This window comes from Echinococcus granulosus (genome assembly GCF_000524195.1).
Source record: "Echinococcus granulosus chromosome Unknown EG_S00035, whole genome shotgun sequence".
Taxonomy (NCBI): Eukaryota; Metazoa; Platyhelminthes; class Cestoda; order Cyclophyllidea; family Taeniidae; genus Echinococcus; species Echinococcus granulosus.
In genome coordinates, this window is record NW_020170415.1 from 357494 (window position 1) to 378478 (window position 20985).

General features: G+C 44.3%; 2 protein-coding genes across 2 annotated transcripts in view; one reads left to right on the plus strand and one right to left on the minus strand. All coding sequences in view use genetic code 11, as the record gives it.

The window, feature by feature from the left end:
- Nucleotides 1–233: 233 nt before the first annotated feature.
- Nucleotides 234–9084, minus strand: EGR_05067 (Cytosolic carboxypeptidase-like protein 5; the record flags this gene model as incomplete). Its single annotated transcript, XM_024494316.1, has 12 exons — nucleotides 234–381; nucleotides 981–1306; nucleotides 1715–1853; nucleotides 2137–2513; nucleotides 2837–3339; nucleotides 3514–3712; nucleotides 4144–4400; nucleotides 4614–4777; nucleotides 5618–5928; nucleotides 6700–7245; nucleotides 8054–8459; nucleotides 8687–9084. The coding sequence occupies 12 exons, from the start codon at nucleotides 9082–9084 to the stop codon at nucleotides 234–236; spliced, it is 3774 nt and encodes a 1257-aa protein (XP_024351265.1).
- Nucleotides 9085–10017: 933 nt separating this feature from the next.
- Nucleotides 10018–20985, plus strand: part of EGR_05068 (hypothetical protein) — a gene marked incomplete at both ends in the record, with an annotated part of 13695 nt that continues 2727 nt past the window's right edge. The window contains 17 exons of the mRNA XM_024494317.1: nucleotides 10018–10176; nucleotides 10215–10500; nucleotides 10535–10644; nucleotides 10676–10849; nucleotides 10919–11137; nucleotides 11176–11303; nucleotides 11340–11400; nucleotides 11442–11588; nucleotides 11666–12043; nucleotides 12097–12516; nucleotides 13141–13462; nucleotides 15504–15811; nucleotides 16899–17086; nucleotides 17609–18015; nucleotides 18496–18910; nucleotides 18992–19093; nucleotides 19389–19484. Of these exons, the coding sequence (XP_024351266.1) occupies nucleotides 10018–10176; nucleotides 10215–10500; nucleotides 10535–10644; nucleotides 10676–10849; nucleotides 10919–11137; nucleotides 11176–11303; nucleotides 11340–11400; nucleotides 11442–11588; nucleotides 11666–12043; nucleotides 12097–12516; nucleotides 13141–13462; nucleotides 15504–15811; nucleotides 16899–17086; nucleotides 17609–18015; nucleotides 18496–18910; nucleotides 18992–19093; nucleotides 19389–19484 (3920 nt within the window). The remainder of the gene's footprint in view (nucleotides 10177–10214; nucleotides 10501–10534; nucleotides 10645–10675; nucleotides 10850–10918; nucleotides 11138–11175; nucleotides 11304–11339; nucleotides 11401–11441; nucleotides 11589–11665; nucleotides 12044–12096; nucleotides 12517–13140; nucleotides 13463–15503; nucleotides 15812–16898; nucleotides 17087–17608; nucleotides 18016–18495; nucleotides 18911–18991; nucleotides 19094–19388; nucleotides 19485–20985) is intronic.

The window sequence follows — 20985 nt, forward strand, 5'->3', positions numbered from 1 at the left end:
GCAGGAATCCGAACCTAACAAGTGGTTCCTTCATTTTGTAATTACTTGTACAAAAGATGAGGACGCTTTCATCTATTGTCTTCTGCTCAGGGTGACTTCATTTGAGCTCTTAACGGTTCACGCATTTTGACAAGAAAGCGGGCTTTTCCAGCATAGCCAACACCGTGGTTGACGTATTTCGAGGTTCTCCAAAAAGTATGAATTACTGTTATTCTTTTTTGTCAAACGTTGGCCTAGCTTGAGATATAAGAGCCAAATACTGCAAGGCATTCTCGCTTAGTTCTCCAGAATCCTAGGTAGCACATACACGATACCGGAAGAACAACTAGCGTGCTCTTGCACACTGGTGCCGCAGTTCGGAGGGTGACAACTAGCAACATTCTAAAGGCGGTAATTACGGTTAAACTATCACGCTTGATGCAGTACTGTTGTGGGGCAACATCCGTGACAAAGTTTGGTGGATTGAGTTAGGGTCCCCAAGTCAGTCATTCTTTATTAGTACAGTCAGATTAATTACACGCCTGTCCTATCAAGGTCAATACCATAGGTAAATGAAAAGGCCAAATTCGCGTTTTCGAGAATAACGGGCCCTATCTGTAAATTATAATATGAGGAAGCAATCGTAATAGTTACCACAATATATTCGTTTGAAAATTCGCAGGAGGGGTTGGAATTTTAGCCAGTGGTTTTGTCAGAATCAGCAGTTAGAGTCGAAATTCAGTTGAATCTAACCGACTAGAAAAACATTAGTAAAATTTCGATAAATCATGATAAAGCAACAACCGTACGAGGTCAGATATCCAAAACATGTTATCTTACAACAAGCACTTCTTTGTATTAGCTAATTTCACAGACTGGTTTTAGAGAGGGAACAAAATTTCCGTCCAGCAGTAAAATAATGTAGATACATGTCTAAAAGTAAGTTTGTGGAAAAATGAAAGCAAAAACAGTGCGTTATTGAAGGGCACACGCAATCCTACTGCCCACTGGCAGTGAGAACCTCCTTGTGGTGCGCCGCAGGCGAAGCAAAGTCGATTAACCGCGGCAGCGTCTGCTTCTTGTGACTCTTTGTTCTTCGTGGTCGCTCGGCCCGGCGTAACCTCGGTCGCAGTGGGACGAATGCAGGTCCCTCAAGCGCTGCGACCGACGAGGCAGCGATGCGATACGGTGGCGGTCGCAGTACGGCAGTGGTGGAGATGGAGTGAATCACCCTAGAGATCGGCTGATTGGTTGGACGCATGGGAGCTGCAAGGGACACTCGTTTGCGAATGAGCTTTATGGGTCGCGGTTTGAGTTCGTTGGAGTTCTGCAGAGCATAAATAATATCCGCAACTCACTATGCGTGGCAGAAGTCAGACGCTGAAACGTATTTTATGCCTTCTAGTTATTAGATTTTCCAGAAAAAAACGGCCAAATACCATTCAGAAACTGATCCTCAGAATAATTGTACAAAACTCAACGGGTGGAGAAGACAGGGACTCGAAGAATGCAGATGTGCCTGCACAATAACATTGTGATGGTGCGGAAGTTCACTCACACTTCGCGAGAGCACTCTCCCCAATCTTGCGACAGAATCTCTCGTGGTCGCATGTTTTCCACTCCGCAGACGAGCGACAGGCAGAGAGCAGTTGGAGGTGGTTGAGTTAATTCTACTTTTAATGGAGAGAACTAACTCGATTGACTTGGTGCGATGCCTTAGGTGAGGTATGGGTACCTGGGGTTTGCTGATGTTTTTGACCACTGCTACACATCGGTCTGTCGACTGAGGCAGTGGTATGGAAGGAGCGAGAGGCTGCTTTTCTCTTTCATGATTTTCCGGAAGTGCCAGTGGTCCAACTGCATTATTTATTCCACTACAATAAAAGCAAACGTACATGAGTGCGGGTTTCATTGAGCTCAAAATGAATTACGAGAAGGTAAGAGAGAAACCGCGCCCGGAATGTCAAGAAAAGGTTCTTCTAACCAAAATATGCACAAAAGGATTAATGGTAAAACACTGGTCCTATAGGTTTCATTATACGTAATCTTATCCCCACAAACCATGCCTGCCGCGCAGCAAATCCAGTGCGTGCTTCAACTTGTCTAATTTATGCTGAAGCGAGTAATGGGCGAGAACACAGACGGAGCGTTTCTCACCTCTCGTAGACGGGACAAATCCGCTGCTTTGCCACTACGTTTGATTTAGCTAACTTCGAAAAATTGGTATTCCAGAACTCATCCGTCGACACCGCCACAGGCACTACCGCTGTTACCAGCGATTGAGCCTCGACAACCCTAGAATCAGAGACTGCTGCAGGAGGACATGCGGCGAGGCGCTGGCTGCGGGGTTGACGCTCGCGTCGACGTTGAGAGACTGCAGCAGTAGCTGCGGCGATGATGGGGACATGAGCGGACACATGGGAAACAAGGGACGTGCGCGGTGACGGCGAGGTCGCCTCCTTCAGCTTCGGCGCCTCAGAGCTCTCGTTGGTCGTGGTGTTACCCACGAAACTTTTCGCCCAGTTGCGCAGAATCTGAAATTCAAATTGGAATACTCAAGAAACAGCTCGTGTGGAAGGCAAGTAAAATCTACAAAATCCATAAAAAAGCTGGCAAATTTGAATGAAGTTTTTTGGTTTTAAGGCGGGTGACTGCAAAAAATTTAAGTTGTGATATTCCAACTATGTAGATCATGCTATTCAAAACACGTGTTTGAGTCTGATTAGCTATGAAATAAGCATTGTCACTTTGAATTGTAGATACGAATTGATGAATATTCCTCAGCTCTTAGCTACGTAAGTACCTTTGTCATTATGAGACAAGCCTTCTTTCCTTTAAAAACGCCCTTCTCATTTACCTTCATGTTAGCCACTTCTGCTTGTCTTAGCTTAGTCGGCACATGACCACCGCTACGCACGGGCCCGAGTTTACCGAATCGAAGAGCGTTGTTAAGCAATGACTTCAGGTTGCAGTAAGTGCCCGGGCGGAATCGAACCATATCAGCGCAGGCGCTGGTAGCGAGCCGCGACCACGGATTCACGCTCCACATATCCAGTGCAGCAGTTAACAGGCCACGACCCATCTCATGAAAGTGCTCAGGTGTGTAGCGCTCGTCATGCGATATCACATAGCTGCCATGACCAGTGAGCTTGGCAAGACGCGTCGAGTATCCGACGAGGGCATCGGTGGCAGTCGAGGTGACGCTAGTGGGATAAGTGAAGAAGGAGGGGGCAGTGGTGACGCCAGCCGTGGGAGGCTTTGGCACCACCGCGCTTCCTCGCATGGGGCCCCACAGGGTGCCCGGAGGTGTAGCGCAGCGATCGTCTGATACTGTTGCGGAGAGGATGTTTAGAACGCGACCTGTCGGTGAGAATCATAAGTGAGACAGATTATTTAGTCCACACAGATGAAGGGGATATAATGAATAAAAGAATGAGCTAGCGATATGGCTTGTATGGCATCTCATATACCTACGAGGGTTGATGAATTGGAACAGCTTATCTAAAGCACTGGATTTGAGGTTATGAAGCTCACTGGAGGTGTAGTTTGCCTCAACGGTGTAGCAGTGTGTGATGCCGGTGTGCTTCCAGATACCCACTCGACCCGAGCCCTCCTTGGTTGTGTCGTTCACCTTGTCGCGGAGGTACATGTTCCGTAGGGAGAAGTTGCACGCACTGAAGTCAAAGAAAGCCGAGTTGGTTGCCACCAGACGCGCGTACAATACGTTGTCGACCTGGCCACACCAGAATCAGCGGCAGAAAGAGATTTGAGTCAATTGAAGACCAACCAAATTCAATAATAATGCAAACTAAGATGCAGTGATACGGTTGCTGCCAATTGGCAAGAAGGAAATTGATTTTAGAGAATGGTAGGAGATTTAAAGTACGATGATCAAATTAGCGGGCAGTTTTCAATGGAAAAAGCTACTATTGCAGCAATGACGTACAGAGTAGCAATTTCTTCTTGTTGATGCAATGGGGCAGAAAAGTTTTTTTGGAAATTTTGAAGATCAACGGCCAAACACAAGCACAAAGAACCTCAAAATTTAGGGAAGGTTGGTGACGGCGTTTTAACAAAGCGTTTAAAAGAAACCAATTCAAACTTTATTTTACTGGCCCATGAACTAGTGCAGCAAAAAGGGGCTAATCATCCGACCACATGCACCATTTGACGATCGTCTTTGAGACGGTTGCCATAGCAGAAGCAGCCACGTTTAGTACAGTGACCGTGGAGGTCAATGTAGCATTTAACACCACTCTCCTCGGGTCCAATGCTGCGGAGGCTAGGATGAGTTAGGTGGGCACCGGTGCAGTAGGTCAGGAAGGCCTCCTTTGCCCCGACATCCTGCCCGTCCTGCTTCAGGTGCCGCGCCACCATGTTTACATACACTCGGTCCAGCCTACGCATCTGGATGTCCAACTCTGTGACATGGGAAGAGGGGGGCAACTCTGAGAATATTTCTTGAGTCTGTCAAAAATTTTTGGTCGATTTGGTAACATGGGGATAGGTGGATTCTTGTTGCCACGGGATGATGACTATCTGTACCAACAATTTACAGTAGTCCACTGAATATATACCTACCTTCATCGTATTATAACACTAGGCTGATGTGTTGTTTTATGGCATTAGCTAACCATTTCCATCGGCAGTGCCGTTAGTAGGCTTCGAGGACTTCTTCTGCCGGAGGCTGTGCGAAGAATCCGACTCCGGGATGCATTCCTCCGCTTGCGGAAGTAATGACAGACGGTCGCCGTGGGCGTTCTCACGACCCTCCTTTCCTAACTGAGACTTCTTCGGCCTGACGAACGTTAAGCAGAATAACCACATTATGATTGGTTTAGCTTCTAGCACTTTGTCTACGTTGATGCACCATCATAAAAATATGTGGTGATGCATTTACATGCATATAAAAACCAGCAGTTCCATTACATTAGAAAGCACATAATAGTTGGATGAGTTGCTTAGTTCATGGCACAAATTGAAGTGATATTTCATGTCTAGAGAGCAGGAGGTATCCTGTTTTGGGGCAGTGTGTGGTAAGTACCAAACGTAAGAAACAGCAGATTTCAGTGAATCCCTAGACATGTTTCGTATTTGAACATACGATTCTCAGATCGGCAGTTAATCAACCAAAATGCGTGCATTTGATTAAAATATTTTGTTAGTCTGATAACTACAAGTTATTTGAAACTGAGGAGGGTCTGAAGGGCGAAAATAGGGAATTAAATGCACAAAGGTGTTTTGTGCATGTCTTAGGGTTTAACAGTGCTACCAGTGCAAAACGCGGCCTATGTACCACTTTGCGAGCAAGCAATTCACCTGTCCCTGGTGTCGTTTTCGACGAAGAAACTCACAGTTGAAAATAGTACGATTCTTAATTTGTCCAGAATATCCATTTAATAATCCTAAGACGACCGCAGAAAATTGAAATATGACGAAAAGAGCATGTATTTTAGGTTGTGAAACTTATAAGAACCCAAAGAAGTACAGTTAAAATCAGTTCCTGACCTGAGTACCTGAGGAAGTCGGATACTTATTGTATAACAGCTTAACATCCATGGCGTAAACTCAATGACAAGAGAAGATGACAAACCGAAAGCTGCACTATTCATCCCATTTTTAAAAAGTGTAGCCTTACACTTGATCAGAGATCTGCTGGATTTCTTGTAAACATTCCGAAGCCTCTTTAATGGCGTCACAATTCCTGCTGACACTGAAATTGGCTAAATCCTTTCGTCGTTGAATGGCCTGGATACGAAGTTTCAGTTGACCGCAGTTGAAACCACTACTTGCACACTGTATGTCCGGGAAGGACTGCTGCTGATCTTCCCCGTCTCTGACGCGCTTTTTAGAGGCTACGTAGCACACCATGCTGTCAGATTTTGCGTGCGGACTTGGCGATCTTTCAGCGTCTTCAGATTCGTTATCTGGTTTGGAGATTCCGGTGTCCTACATGTTGCAATAAGGAGATTCACTTATTCATGACATCTAGGAAGTGAGCAATATGGAATATAGTGGACTTATTCCTCCCCTAATTTATGTTAGAAAGAGCTTAGAAAGTCCCCCAATTTTACAAAATAGTAACAGCGAATTTTCAAGTCCCGAAATTGAAATAAAAAACCAAACGAAATAGGCTGCGATGACATTAATTTAAAAAAATATCGCTTCGCCGTTGAATTTTTGATGGCATATAAAATAATTGGTATGTAAAACTGTGCATAAGAGAGCGCCAAGTTGATGCTCTGAAGAGAAGGATTATTTAGTAGTTTAATTTTTGTTTAACTCTTCATTTTGTTAACAGGCTACCCGGAGCTCCGCCATTGTACTCCAGACGGGTGGCCTAGCCGACGGGATATGCCAGTAGTCTGGTAATTGTTTTATCTATTCAAAAGTGCTCCACATCCACTATTTTGGAGGTCATAGACAAGAGATGATCTAGGTTTCCTATGTCAAGGATTAATATGCAGCTGATTTCTGGTGAGGGCTAGTGGCAAGGTGCTCTCATTTAGTTATTGTTAGGCCGATTTCTACTAGCTACAAATTCGCTTTTTCTCTTCTTTTAATTTGCAAAAGTGGGTGCCACCTACTTTAGAAACAAGTAACAAGACATATAATAAATAATAACTTGCTAATTATACTTGCCACTAAAGTAAACAGATGTTGACAATAGTTGTGCTGCTGCTTGCACGATTTTTTGGACTTTGGGCACCCAAACGAGACTGGTCGTTTTCCCTCTAACGCCGCATTCAGTGTACGAGTCAGCTCTCTGGCCACGTCATGGGTCATCTCCTTCACTGATACTATAGGAGCACCTAGAGACTCCTTCCTTCTAGGTATGAAAGGCGGACGGGCAAGATTACCACTGTGAAGAGAGACCTCGGCGGAGCCAGTGAAGGAGCGATAGCGAGCTGCGAGGTTGACAAAGCGCTCGAATTGCCAGGAGGGCAAGCAGCCCGGGTAGCGAGCGATGCTGGCGTAACTGAGGTGGTGGTAGGTGGCCAATGCTTTCACGGCGTAGACCGAGGGATAGAGGAGGAAGTTAGGTTGAAGATAGAAGCGATTGAGATTGGCACCACGAGAATCAGTTCTGTGGTGACCCATTGCCACTCCATCTGGGTTAAGCATGGGAATCAGTTTGAAGACGTAGGTTCGACGCAGCTGGATCGCTCGCTCATCTCTCTCGCGTAGAAGGAACTCAAGTACGCCATTGAACATATGACTTCCTGGTGTCTCGCCCGGGTGTACACGGGCGGTGATTAAGAAGACCTATGAAACAAACATGGCTGATTGGACACATTATAAAGTGCCTTAATTAAACCCTTTTAAAGGCACAATGACTTTAAGCGATGGTGTTTCACACATATTCGGCTTATTGAAATTAGCTAGTATTGTGCCAGTCGCCATCAACGTCAAGAGTTTTCGTCATTATCATTGCAAATTTGAAGTTGCTCTTGTGGTCATACTAAGTATTTCATTTATCTATAAAGGGAAGGACTGGGAGGAATAAGTAAGATTGGAAGGTGTATAGACTCCAAATGTACAGTATAAAAGTCGTGAAGTCAAAATGTTAACGTACTAAAACCAGAAAATTGATGATTTTGAAATTCAGAAAATACATTTTACCTACTGTATGATTTACTACTGCAATAAGTCCCTATTAACAATTTTGGGGTATTGTTTGTAAGCAAGGTGTGTCCTGGTTAAAGTATCTTCCTTTGCTTACGCAACAAAAGCAATGCTGCTCTTGGAATAAAAGATTCCTAGTAAAGCTAATGTTTTCGTTGAATGACCATTCATGGACTGCCTAATATAAAGACGAATTTGTCAGCTTGATAATTCACTCAAGCATTTGATACCGTACAATTATAATGGTAAGGATTCGGCTCATTTAGGTAATTTGTCCTGACAAGTCACTCTCCGTAATACACGAATGTCCAATTAAAAAAATTCGAAGCAAATTCTATTCATCAGTCCAAGTTGGTAAATTTTAAGCATCAATCTTCAGAAGGCGCCCAATTTTGCTCTCAATTTTTATCATTCTCTGATTAGTGTGGCGCAGTTACGTAGAACTGACCTTCTTTTTAGCAAATTTATGAGGACGAGGAATTGACTGCTCGGGAAATAGAAGGGGGTCAAAGCGGTCTTCCAACTCCGAGAGTTTATTCGTATTGTCCGAAATGGTCAGAAGATCTATTCGTCGTCCACATAGGCTGTAGCAAAGAAGCTCACGGTGAAAGTATATAGATGAGGCGACTTTGGCGGAATCTGCTGTCATTTGAGTACTTTTTACGGCTGACATGGGAAAAATAAACATATTTTCGAGACGCTTTAGTTGCAGTTGAGTGTCAAGGTAGGTCCACGGATAGCTGAAGGCGAAATAAGTGACACTACCCGATTGTTGCGTGAAACGGTGCGCAAAAGTAACCGCCGACTGTCCATCCACGACTTCTGAAATTGGCTCCTCTGTTATTCGCATCCAGCTAACAAAGTGGAAAAAATAAAAGGAAAGCGTGACAATATTTGCGTCCCTTAATTGCAAAATAAATAGTTTCCTCAATAAGAAGAGCAGTCGACTAACAAGGAATAATTTTACAGTAAAGATAGGGACTTCGATATTCAAAAATCAGTTTTGAGTGAGAATGGAGCAAAGTGAAGTAAATAAAGTAACTAAAGCAATGTGGTAATTTTTGAATCCCAAATGACATACCATGGATCATCAGTAACTGAGTTCATAACATTAAAAACAGGCGTATAACCCTGGCTAAAGACTTTTGATTGATGGCTAACGTTCATAATAGATATTCTAATGACTGATCCAGGAGCATAGTTCCGAACTGAGAAATGAAACCAGGACTTATTTCCATTTTCAAAAGGCGTGCCATGTGCGTCAGGATAGGTCCAACATTTAACGTGATAATCCGGTTTGCTGCAAAGCAAAGGCCTTTTTTCCGCCCCGCTTATTGTTACTAGTCGATCGGCCCAACTCTGCATCTGAGTTTTACTTGATTGTGGTCCAGCATATTCAATGCTTTCTTGAACATTTTCAACTTGACCTAAATTCCCCGAATCAAAATTAGCAGAAAAAAGCAGTGCACCGGCTTGCATTATTTTTTAAACTCGTTTTTAAAAGCCCTCAAATAATCATGATTTTGCAAAGCAAGACAGAAATAACGTGATGTCGTGCAATTTGACAAAAGCGCTTGGAATGTCATAGTAACCCAGAGTTGACTACGAAATAACATATTGAAAAACAAGCTAATAGCGAAGTTAATTGACAGTCGGCACAAATCTAAAGCGGTTGAGTTACCCATGCTACGTTCACATAAGTGTTTCAAGTATGGCTGCTTTTATAATACGACGGTACTTGAATTCCATTGGACTTGAGTCACATGCGTAGCGGCTCAAGACTTACCTGAAGGCGAAAAAATGGATGATTCTGGGGCAGGAACTGTACCTTTGACATATGGTAGGGCTTAGGTAGGCTGGCATGACCCAAAGATTGGCTCACCCAGCGAAGGCACAATGGTGGGGCAACTAAGTGACCCTTTGGCAGAACCAAGAATCAAACAAGTAATTCACTCGTTTTAATTAGTAACGAAATATTACTCTAATTCCCGAAGGCGTAAGGAATACCTGCATAATAAATTTGCTACTCCGTTCTGTGTCTGGTTTTAGAATCTGAGACAAAGAAGTGTGATTTGTCGGAAGCCTCATAAATTCTTGGGGTGAACAGATGCATAAACGGCCTAGGTTTTACAATGAACTTAAGAATGCTTAAGTCTTAGAAACCGTTTGATTACTCCTGGCCACAAGATTAGGTTGTTTGTCATAACAATCACTGACTATACCCAACTTTGTTAACAAGGAGGTTTTTGAATGGTTTGTTAATTATCTTACAACATGCCGTGAAGATGCAGTTACTCCTGCTGACCGCACTATTCCTCCACCTTATTCGTTTGTTAATGGCAAGGTCATAATTCGGCTTTCTGTCTGTGCGTCAGTCCGGCGTGTTACTATTTCACCGGCTTGCATGGTTCAATGTCGTCAGAAAAGCTCTGTTTAGGACGCATAAAGAGCATTGAGCCATATCACTTAAATATATCTCTGCTTTATGGCGCAAGAGGGCGAGTTCAAATTGCTGATGTTAGCTCGCCGTATCGTGAAGCTCTTGAACAACTTCTTTCCGGGGATGCCAATGTACGCTGGCTAAGATTTATCTACTTTTCTCCACTTAGATTAACGTCAAAAAGTTAGACCAAATGTTTACTGTTGGTCAAGTCGTTCGGTGTTGTCTTAAGGAAGGGGAAAAAGCACCGGAAAACTTTGACAGACTGAGAAATAGTGTTCTGGAACTTTCTCTAAATCCAAGCCGAGTGAATCAGAATATTAGGAAGGGTCAGCTAGAATCTTTCATTACACTCGTTGGCGCAGTTAGTAGTATTGAAGACAACGGTTACATAATAGATGCAGGTATCCATGGTCTTAGTGTTTTCCTCCCCTTCGATAAAACGCCTCTGCGGGGTAACTGCATTACTGGTTACGTCACGTTTATTAGCACCTGGGAGGTTTTCAATTGGAAGTCTGGTTGAGTTTTCAATAATAAAAGATCAATCATCAGGCATCAACGCAAGAGTTGCCCGTGCCACCATGTTGAAGAAGCAAAAGGTAAGGTCCCCTGTCAGCTTTTATCATTTAGATTCATGATGACTCTCTCCTTCCATTCGATTGTTTTCTTCCTGGGATGCGTATTCCCCTCAGAATTCGCTCAAAGGGACCCGAGGGTTTGCAATGCGATTTTCAGTCCTTCAGCGTCTATGTGCCAGCGCAACATTGTCCTCTTGAGGTCAATCATTACACAATAGACAGTCGAGTTAGTGTGAATCTGTTCAAATTTTGTTCGAAACAATTGTTTTTTTTTAACATTAATGTGTCGGTTTAGGTTATTGCATGCATCGTATCCGTGGATCATTTCGCAAAAGCAATAATAGCCAGCTTGTTGCCCCACTTTGTTAAGGAGGATCTTGATGGTAGTCGGAGCCTTTTAGCTTTTAAGCACGTCAAAATTGGATCCATGCATGATGACGCCGTCCTGAAACGCCGTGAACGAAATTGTGTCTATCTATGGCTGCCATCCCTACAGAAATGCGGAATCCTCTTGGTAGACGCATGGTCGATTTTTCATCTGATCCCTTTTAGAAAGCAAATGCGTTTGATGTGGCGCCCTCCAAAAGGTGGACCTCACAAATCCCAGAAAACACACCCATGAAATGCCGCGTAGTTGACTTTGACCTATTTTTGAACATGCCAGTGATTTCCTGCAGAAAGTAAATTCATTGTTACTTCATGACCGGCCTTTGCAGGCGTGTGCTTGAATCCAAATTCCTATCTTTGAATGATGTTAATGTGGGTGCCACCGTTACAGTAAGATTTTCTTCCAGAATTCCGTTTTAGTTCTCTCCTAGGTTACTGTAAGGAAGTTATTAAAACGGGGTGTTTCAGTTCGTCTGGCTGGAAGAATTCGTGGTATCATTCCCTTCATGCACCTTTCAGATGCACCTATAAAAAACCCTCAGGATCGGTTCAAAGTCGGAAGCAAAATCATATCATTTGTGGGTGAATTATTCGCTTATTTTTGCCTTCACTACTGCCTTCCACAGTACTTGATTGTGTTCAATTTTTAATTCAGGTTCTTGGAGTTGATCTAGAGAAAGAAGAGCTTCTGCTAACAGCCAGGAAGAGCCTCATGTCTTCCAACCTACCCATTCTGGGCAGTTCTAAAATGGTTCAAGCCTGGGAAGAAGTGGAACACAGCGACAAGACGGGAGCCAAGCACCTCCTCGTCACCGCTTTCGTCGTTCACCTCAGCGAGAGGGGCGTGCTCGTATGTGGCATGAACAATGTCCGTGGCTGGATTCCCCGTCGCCAGACTTTCGTTGAAGATACACAATCTGTGGAAACATTTTTTAACAAGGGCGAAACTCTTCAGCTTCGCGTAATAAAGCGTCTTAAACAGGACCCTCAACGCTCAGACAAACCTTCCACTCAGTTCCTCCTTTCACAAATTGTAGGTAAGGGCTACTCACTTTGTTCTTACTGAACATGTTTTCTACCGTCTAGCTTGATCCGACAAAGGTTCAGCGTCCAGCCCCCCCAGTGAGCACATCAGTCTCTCTGGGAGAGATCTACTACTGCCGAGTGAATAGGGTGCAGTCCAGCGGTTTGCGAGTTGGCCTCTGCACCACCAGTGCCACAGATGCAACGATTATAGCGGAGGCCACGCTGCCCTTCCCCCATCTCTCCGATAGCATCTCCATCGCCCAACTAGCGCGGCAGTCGCGGTTAGACTGCTTCCAGCCCAAGATAATGCTCTCTATCAATGGGGATGGCGCCGCCTCCTCACCCACGCGAGTCGTTGTCGTTGGTGTAACCACCACGGAGGTGATTGTTTCGGCTAAACCGTCTCTTGTTACGGCTGCAGCGGGTCATGAGATGGGACCTAAGAGCGGTGGATTTGTCCGCAGTTTTGAACAACTTGTGGTGAGTGACTGGGATGCCTGTGTGTTCATATCTTGTTTGTTTGTTTTTTTTTTGAATTTTGCGGATTTGTTACTCCGTAAATGCAATGTGTTGGAAATCATCTATTTCACATCGTAAGAGTACTTTCTGTATTATTTATGGTATGGATTCTTGTTGTCCCCCTTTATATTTTTCATCACTTCATGTGAAACTAGGGTTACCAGTAACCAATAGATGAATAATAACGATGTAATTGTCGCCTATCTACGCTACTCACAATCCGGATTTTCAGAAGATCCATCACAGTGCGGAGTCCCTCTAGTCATTGAAAAGGCGAATTCATTAAGCCTAACGAATGTTTGTCCGTTTCCCATTTGGCTGCTCGCGAGGATTTGTCTTCTAGCCAATTTAACCATACTTAGCAGACCGTCTTATGCATCTACGGGGGGACTATTTGCTCATATTTGGAACAGAAATTTCCATTTTTGCATACGTAAAAGAGCCATAGAATGTCGCTACCTCGTTTACCTTATGACCCAATGCATCCTTCGAAGATCATCCGCTCCAAACTCGGGCAGTACTTATCCTAAAGCAGAGATTGTAAAAAGATTCACATGAGAAGCAAAATCTCTTAAATCTTTTCAGGTTGGCAGTCAGTGGGTAGGTTGGATTGCGCACCATAAGGACTACGGTGTGTTCGTGGAGTTTCCTGGTGGGCTACGAGGTCTCGTGCCGACCCGGTACATCTCGGATCGTCGGGCATCGCACGATATCGCGTGGCCCCTGCTCCTGCCCCCCGGAGCCAGCGTGGAGGCCAAGGTGGTAGAGGTGAGCGCCTCGCAACAGCGCTTCCTTCTCTCTCTCCGCATGATGGATACCTACAGTTCCGCCGCGGAGCAGTATGTTGAAGGGGCGATTGCTCGTACCCACCGATATCTCGATGAATGCCGGTGGATATGCTCTCATGGTATGCGCTTTCTCCCTTACCTTAAGCGATTCCATATTGTTGAAATGGTGCGTTGAACTTTGTTGCGTCGTAGTTTGAAATTTATTTTTACTATTTGGTTATTGGAGGTGGGAAACTGGTTTCGTGTTTCGTTTCGAGGGATACTCATCTGTTAGCTTTAGGGCATTCAACGTGTCTTTACCAACTTTTCAACTGTTCCGTTTCGTGAAACCCCTGTTATCTTCCTTCTCATTTTTTTTGAGACCCTGTTGAGAATGAAAATTTGTTGTGCTGGTGGCGCATTTGAGTTTAATGAGATATTAACAAGTTTTGAAAAATAGCTGCTCAAACTCCTGGCGTTCTTGCTTTCTTGGAGTTTCTTTGGAAGAGTTCGCTGACATTTTTGTTACGCGACCTCTCGTTACCTCTCTCAACTTGCCTTCCCTTTCGCGACATATCCGCTGAGGCTAATTTTGCTTGGTTTACTTAGTGAAACCCATCTAGCTAGTTTCCATACCCTGGTAATTCATTTTAAACGGTCCGATATCTCCGAAAGGTTAACGTTGTCAAATGCATCCTCCCTAATGCTTCCGTTAAATCTTCGCAAACTGTCACAATTTTTTGATTGTATGTTAAGGAAGACAAATTTGATTGAAACAAACCCAAATGTACACCTTAGACGGTGATAACGGCTTCTCGCTTTCGTTCGCTTGACCAGTTTTAAAAGCCATAATGGCAGCGGCGTAGTAATCTGACATGTTTCCAATTCCTCTTATTTGCCCCTAATTCATTTGGTTTCGTTGTTGCGATCGAGTGGTGTGAATAGTATATTAAACCTTTTTTTCCAAAAATTGCGACGCTCCTCTACAAATGTTTTAAATAACTCATACTCCATTTTCTACTGTTGCTAAAGTAGTAGCTGTTTAGTCAATCGTCACACATGCAAGATGTCACCGTGTCGTTTGCCGTTGACCACCGTCACCAATGAAATCCATCACTTGAAGCAGGCAATCTCACCAACTGACAATGAAGACTCCTCTTGGCATCTAAGCTGCTGTTAACGATGTCAGCTCACGTGGCAATATCGTGCTTGTTTCATGCGAGGCAGTGGGCAGTCGGTCTTCTCACCTGCTGGCTTGAACTGAATGTCACAAGAATGCGTTCATTCCTTATGCCTCATTATAGCCTTGGATAATTATCTTCCAGTTAGCCACACCTAAATGTATCGAAAAATGGTTTTCTTTGTAATTGGTCCTGCACTCTTTTTGACTTTCTTAATCCCCAACTCAGCCGAGATTGGGGAGAATTGAGGGGCTTTGAATTCGTCTATTGTACTCCTTGTGATCACGCAGTGTAGCGTTTTAGAACATATTACTTCAGCAGGCCGTCGTGACAGGCTTGTTGAGAGCTGAATGATTTTGTGAACGTGCCGTCTTCCAGTCAAGAAACATGACGACCTTATGTTCCGATCGTGGTTTTTTTAGCTGATTGCAAAGTGAGAGTTAACTCCAATCGTTCAATAGAGTACTTTCAACTAACCTCTACCTCTTTGAGCTGTTGGAAGGGAAACATAATTCTAACCCTTAGCCGAATTTCGACGGTTGCAAATGCGTGTTTACCCACAAATTTCTGTCAGCTTATCAAACTTTGCCACATTGTTATAGTATTTCAGAAAATGCTACTAACCACCTTTTCTCACAAGTACAACTTAAATCACTTTTAAATGGTTAAGACAGAATTTTTAGTCTCTTACTGTACTTGAGATTAGTCTTTTTTCACTACAAATACATTTAGAGTACGAAAGTAGGAGTTTTGTCCCCTCTTTCCGTGAATAAATGCATTTCTGAAGACTCACAAATATGCATTTAAATTAAACAGACCCCTTTGCGCAGTGTGGCGCTGTAGTGCTTGAAATACCACTGAAGTCTGAAAGCGGCCTTGTCACGAGCCTACAGGCTGGAATGAGAGAATCTTAGGCATTATGCACAGAGCCATTTCAACCGCGAAAGACTGGAAAGACCACTTTGGTTAAATGCGCAATTAAAACAACTTTATCTTACAGTGAAGCACCTCAGTCGACTGGCACAATTCGCTCTGGGTGAGGTGGTACACCTACAGGTAGACGGTGTAACCGAGGAGGCTGTCACGGGCACAGTGGCCACAGCGGCAAATAGTGGTGGGGGTAGAGTGCCGGCTGTTGCTCTTCTTTTAAACACGGAGGAGGTGGAGTGCGTAGCAGGCGGTGTTTACCCCGCCGTCGTTACCCTTCCTAACCTTGAAGCCGGGTGTCTTGAAGTGGCCCTCCTCCCGTGGCTCCTGCGCGGCGTCAGACAGCGCGCTGGTGGACAATTTGCCGCTGATGCTATGCAGGTTCATCTATCTGTCCAAATATTTTAGCTTATTTTTCATGCAGTCACTTAGGAGCTGATTTCTAGCACTGTTAGTAAAAATTTCTAACTCTTTTTTTTGACGTAGAGGTTTTCTGATATTCGACAATGCTGAAGTCCGGTTTTATTTTGGTAAATTTCGGTCGCTCTATTAGTGAAGTTTCCTTCGGAACCCATCTCAGAATACTTGACTGCAGAAATTTTATTCTTGAGATTAATCGCAATTTAACATGCGAAATGTGAATATGCGTAACTGAGTAATTTTTTTAACTGCTGGTTTTGTAATTATTTTGGTGGTTGCGAAATTAGCTTATCTACGTTGTATTTAAAGTGTAAACAAAATTCCATAGTCATTACGTCACTAAGCGATTGTTCGACAAGGCAGCCCCAGAGTCATTGGCCCGTAGTAAGAAGTTAGAGCAACAACAGAAATCCTGAAAAATATTAAGTTGGAGATGAAGTAAAATGCCTACTTAGCTCATAACTTGTTGGAATCGCCTTGCAGCGAACCTTTTTTGTGATGGATTCCTACTACAATTAGTGCGATTAGATTTGATGGAACTTGGAAGCGTCCCTCGAGCTACTTCAGTCACAGATTCCAGAATTGCGGCTAAATCGAAGAAGATAAATGTTATTTACGTTTTTGTCACTCACTGTTTTTACAGCATTGCAAATCCTGAAGCTTGTTACTAAAAGGCGGGATTAATGATCGGGGTCGAAATATCTGGTGTTTGTTCATCGCTATTACTTAGTAGTGGCGACATGTCAGGTATAGGCGTCCAATCTCGCTGATATAGGATAATACAGTTTCAAGAGCTTGGACTACATAGTGTTCAATAAATTCGGTAGCCTGATTGTGAAGTGATTAGGTCAACTGTGGTCACATAGTAAGCCATTCCTGTCTGCAAGTGGCTTTGCTGTCGAAAAAAATGGCCAGAAAGTAGTGCCGCAGAGATGCTAGAGCTTAATACCCCTGGCATGTAGACGAATTCGAAAATCCTTATGGTAAAGTGGCGCTCTGTTATGCTTCTCTGCTACAATCTGCCACTGTCCAATGTGTCTGCTTGCAGGTGCGTCTTGGCCAGAGCATCGACTCCAGCGTCGTCTCCTTAGGCAATGGGCGCGACGTGGTAGTGGTTGCCCTCAAACAACACGCACTAGGTCATCTGGCGGTTGTGCCGACACGTCGGTTCTTCAACGACCTCATCGGGGGCAATGCCTGGGCCCTAGCTCAAGTCAACCGAGTCACTGTTCGTAGGTGCGTCTTCACTTTTCTTTTTTGTAAGGCTTTTTTAATCTTGGAGAGTGGCTTGACTCTGTAATTCGCTTGTCTGTCTTCTGTCGACTGTGCTTCATTCTACAAAGGGGTTTTCTAATTATATTGTTCGTTTTTCATTTTCTGCCCGATTCGGTGGTTGTAGCGATTGCTAATGGGTAGAAATATTTGCCATTATTCCGTGACTGAATTTTTTGTTACTGATTTTTTCTGATGATTAAATGTATTTTAGAGTGCCTTATCAATTTGTATGTAACACTATCTTGCTACTAGTCCTTCGGATAAGAGCTATTAACTCTCATGGATTGCACTGGCCCTTTGGATTAAAATTAAAGTACCCACGAGTTTTAGAACATGCTTATTGTCAGTCTGCAGACTGATTGAGGAACCGGTATAGATTGGTATGGGCATAATTGCATTTGATCAACTCGGTAGCAGACTCATGGGGAATTGAAAAGGCTCGCGCAGACAATTATACATTTAAAATATCATGTGACACCTTAGCGAGGTGGAATCTCACAAAGCAAACACCAGCAACAAGGCCTTCTTCGCAACCCTGTCAATCTACGACCCTCTGAAGGAAAAGCCAAGGACAAGAGCAGTGGGAGGAGCAGCGACGGAGATAGAAACCGTGTCACCATTGCCAGCGTCACTAGAACAGTTGACCACACCGGGCACCCGTCTACCCGAGGTTGTTTTCATTGGATTGAAGGGGCGCGCCGCTCTTTTCCGCCTTCCACACACACGGGGCTTACGGGAGATACGCTCACGCCTCATCTGCCGCCTCGTCGACCTCGTGCCAACAGGAAAGGCGGCGCGCAAATTTCTTCACTCCCCGCCTCCCTGTGGCACCGTCTTCCACAACGCCATTGTGGTCAATGCACCCTCCACCACGGCGTTGGAGGGAAAAGGTGGTGCCAGGCTGCCACTCTCCTGTCGTGTTGCGCGAATTTCCTTTGTCGGCAAGTCTCAGATGTGTTCCTCGCTTTGTACTCAGATTCTGTATATATGTGGGGAATAATGGTTTTCTTTGTCCGTAAATGGACGCTTCTTTATGAATGGAGGAATGTTATGTATGAGATTGTCATTGCAATGGAAATTGATGATCGGTACGATTTTTATGTAAAGTTCTACGATGGTCGGCAGGCTACGCCTGTAATGTGCTTCGCTCCCTACGATAATATATATAAGCTAAATAGTTGGGTGCAGTCAATCCTCTTTTATCACTCAAATCCTAGATGATGCGAATGTAGCGTAACTAAGAGTTAAAATGTGATGCAGGAAGCCCCATAATGTAACCCATTTTCTTCAAACGCTAGTCAGTTAAACAGGCAAAATATCGAGCGTATAATGTTTCTCCTCACAACGCCTTTCCACCATCCATTCAACAGAGAAGGATCCGGAATTGGGTGATCTGGTGTGCGCCATGTTCTTGGGCGTATCGAACATTAGCTGGCGCCTCCTTCTGTCCAATAACGCACGTGGTTTACTCCACGTCTCCTGCATGTCCAAATCCCACACCACAGAGGCATCCAGTCCCCTCGCCACTCCCCCTTTGCAGTTTCCGCGCCGCCCCAAAAACGGTGTCTGGCTCACGTGCCGCATCATCGACGTGGCGCACGAACAGACAACAGTAGCGGAGGCAGCGGATGAAAGTAGAGATGACGAGGCGGAAGTGAAGGCAGAAGGCAAGATTGGGCCTCAAATCGCTGAAGGAGACGAAATTGTGCCGGTTGGGGACGATGAAGATGCACCTTCCAAGGCACCTCTGAAGGTCTTTTATGTCTCCACTGAGACCTCTGATTTGTAAGTGTCGTTTTCAGATTTGACTCTATTTTCTAGGTCTGTCTGCTTATTAACTCCCCACTTTCTCCTTTCTCTGTGTAGACGCAAGTGGAATCCTGAGAAGTACCAGGACCTGGATTTGGCGTTGGACATACCGATGTTCGGATTTATCAAGCGTCGATTCAAGAAGTTCCTAGTTGTCAGGTTGGGTGTGAATTTTTTTGTATCTTCACTATTTGTTCTGATTAAATTTGTTGTGTGTTAGGACAAAGCCATTTAGTGCATTTTGGATTTCACGCCGTTGAAGGCGTTTGACCGGTGCCGTTGTCTAGTTTACTCTCTTTGTAGATTTCTATCAACATTTGTTAATATGTCACCTTTGTCGAATAAATTTTAAGCGTGTTGCTCCTAAGATAGACAGTAGACATTCATTTTCTTTCTGTGCACTTTTTGAAAATAAATCTCAAAATAGGCTAATATTCTTGGACTACTTTTGTAGCCTCAACTACAAGACCGATGCAGTTGTACCTTACTCCGCTGCCTTCCTGAAATCCAACCAACGAGTAGGCTCGATAGTTCAAATAATCCTCACATCGTAAGTTTCACTTTTTCCCATGAAATACCTTCTAATGGGGAGCATTACTTTATTTAGTGACCTCCAAATCTTCAGCAAAACAACCCTCCTCAGTTTTTGCCTATCTATAGTGAAAACGCAGATTTTACAAAAAAAACTAAAGCAAGTGCTCATTCACAATAATTACTCCTGACTACAAAATGACCTCTGTTATAGTTGACTGCGATAGTCACTGACTTATGTAATAAAGATTTTGTGATTGCTGTATTAGTAAAGTTAAAAAGTACGTCCGTTTTGCAAAGAACGTACATTCAAGAGGTGTGGCATCGCTGACATGTCACTCCACGACCTTGTTCCAACAGAAAAAGCAAACATGCTCGCGCGCTTTTTCAAATGAGAATTAGGTGAAAGTAGAAAGCTATTTTCTTAAGGCAATCAATGTTGCCGTGTGCGTACACCTTCCCCAGCGCAGTACCAATCGGCAAATTCCCCTTCCCCTTAGACGTTTTGTCTCCACAAGGCAAGAATGTACCTAGTCATACCCACCTCCGCTACAGTCTCGCCATTGCCCCCATCTCCATTGTCTAGTCTATTTTCCACATGATTTCGCAACCATGTAATACCAGAAAGGGCCGACACTCACTTGGTGTGTGGGGCATCCTCATTGGGTAGGATGCAAGGGGATGAGGAGAGGGTGACTGAGCATGAGGCAATACCACTTTCTCACTCCCCCATCTATCCGCACTCAGGTGATTTTGGGTGGGGCTAAAGTGATGAGTGCATTAGAAGTGTGGGTTGGGTGGTCAATTGCTTGCTGGTTTGCCTAACGAACGTTGCAATACAAAGCCGTGCCTCATCACAAGCCCTGTAGTCGGTAAGACTTCTAACTATCCAAGGCGCAAGACGCGTTGTTATGCTGCACGTGAAAGGGGTGCGGAGCAACTTGGCGGTTCTTCAAGCCTGTTGCATGTCATCTGCTGTTGGGGTGCATGCATGAAACTCGCCTGCCCCTTAGCTGCCCCTCTTTGCCCTCTCCACTTGATGTAGGTTTAAACCAAGCGTTTCACCAGCATTCACGCTAACCGTGATCGGAAGTAGCAAGTGACGCGTAAATCTCGAGGTCATTCGACCACCATCAACACGTCGTGTCTCGTCAACGTGACTTTGTCTACCTTGAAGTGATTCACCTTCAGAGGCGCACTTTTTGAACCACTTTTGAGGAGCATGTTTTGCCACCGCGCCTTCTGCAAACACCGTTGCACAAACCTGGATGAGAAGCGAACTCTTGCAGCGGAGGAATCGGGTTACACGCTAGTTGTTAAGCAGAGCAGCTGCAATGACATGCACTAGGTTCGGTTGACACCCAATGGTAGAAGAGGAGGTTCAAGGCGAGGGAACAGTGGTGGAGGGAGGAATGAGGGTTACTGCCAGACTGATGCATCTGTTTGTGTTTTGTGATGCGTGCATGAAACAGTCGTGCGCATTTGACGAATCCACACTACAGATTACAAGAAGTCATCCA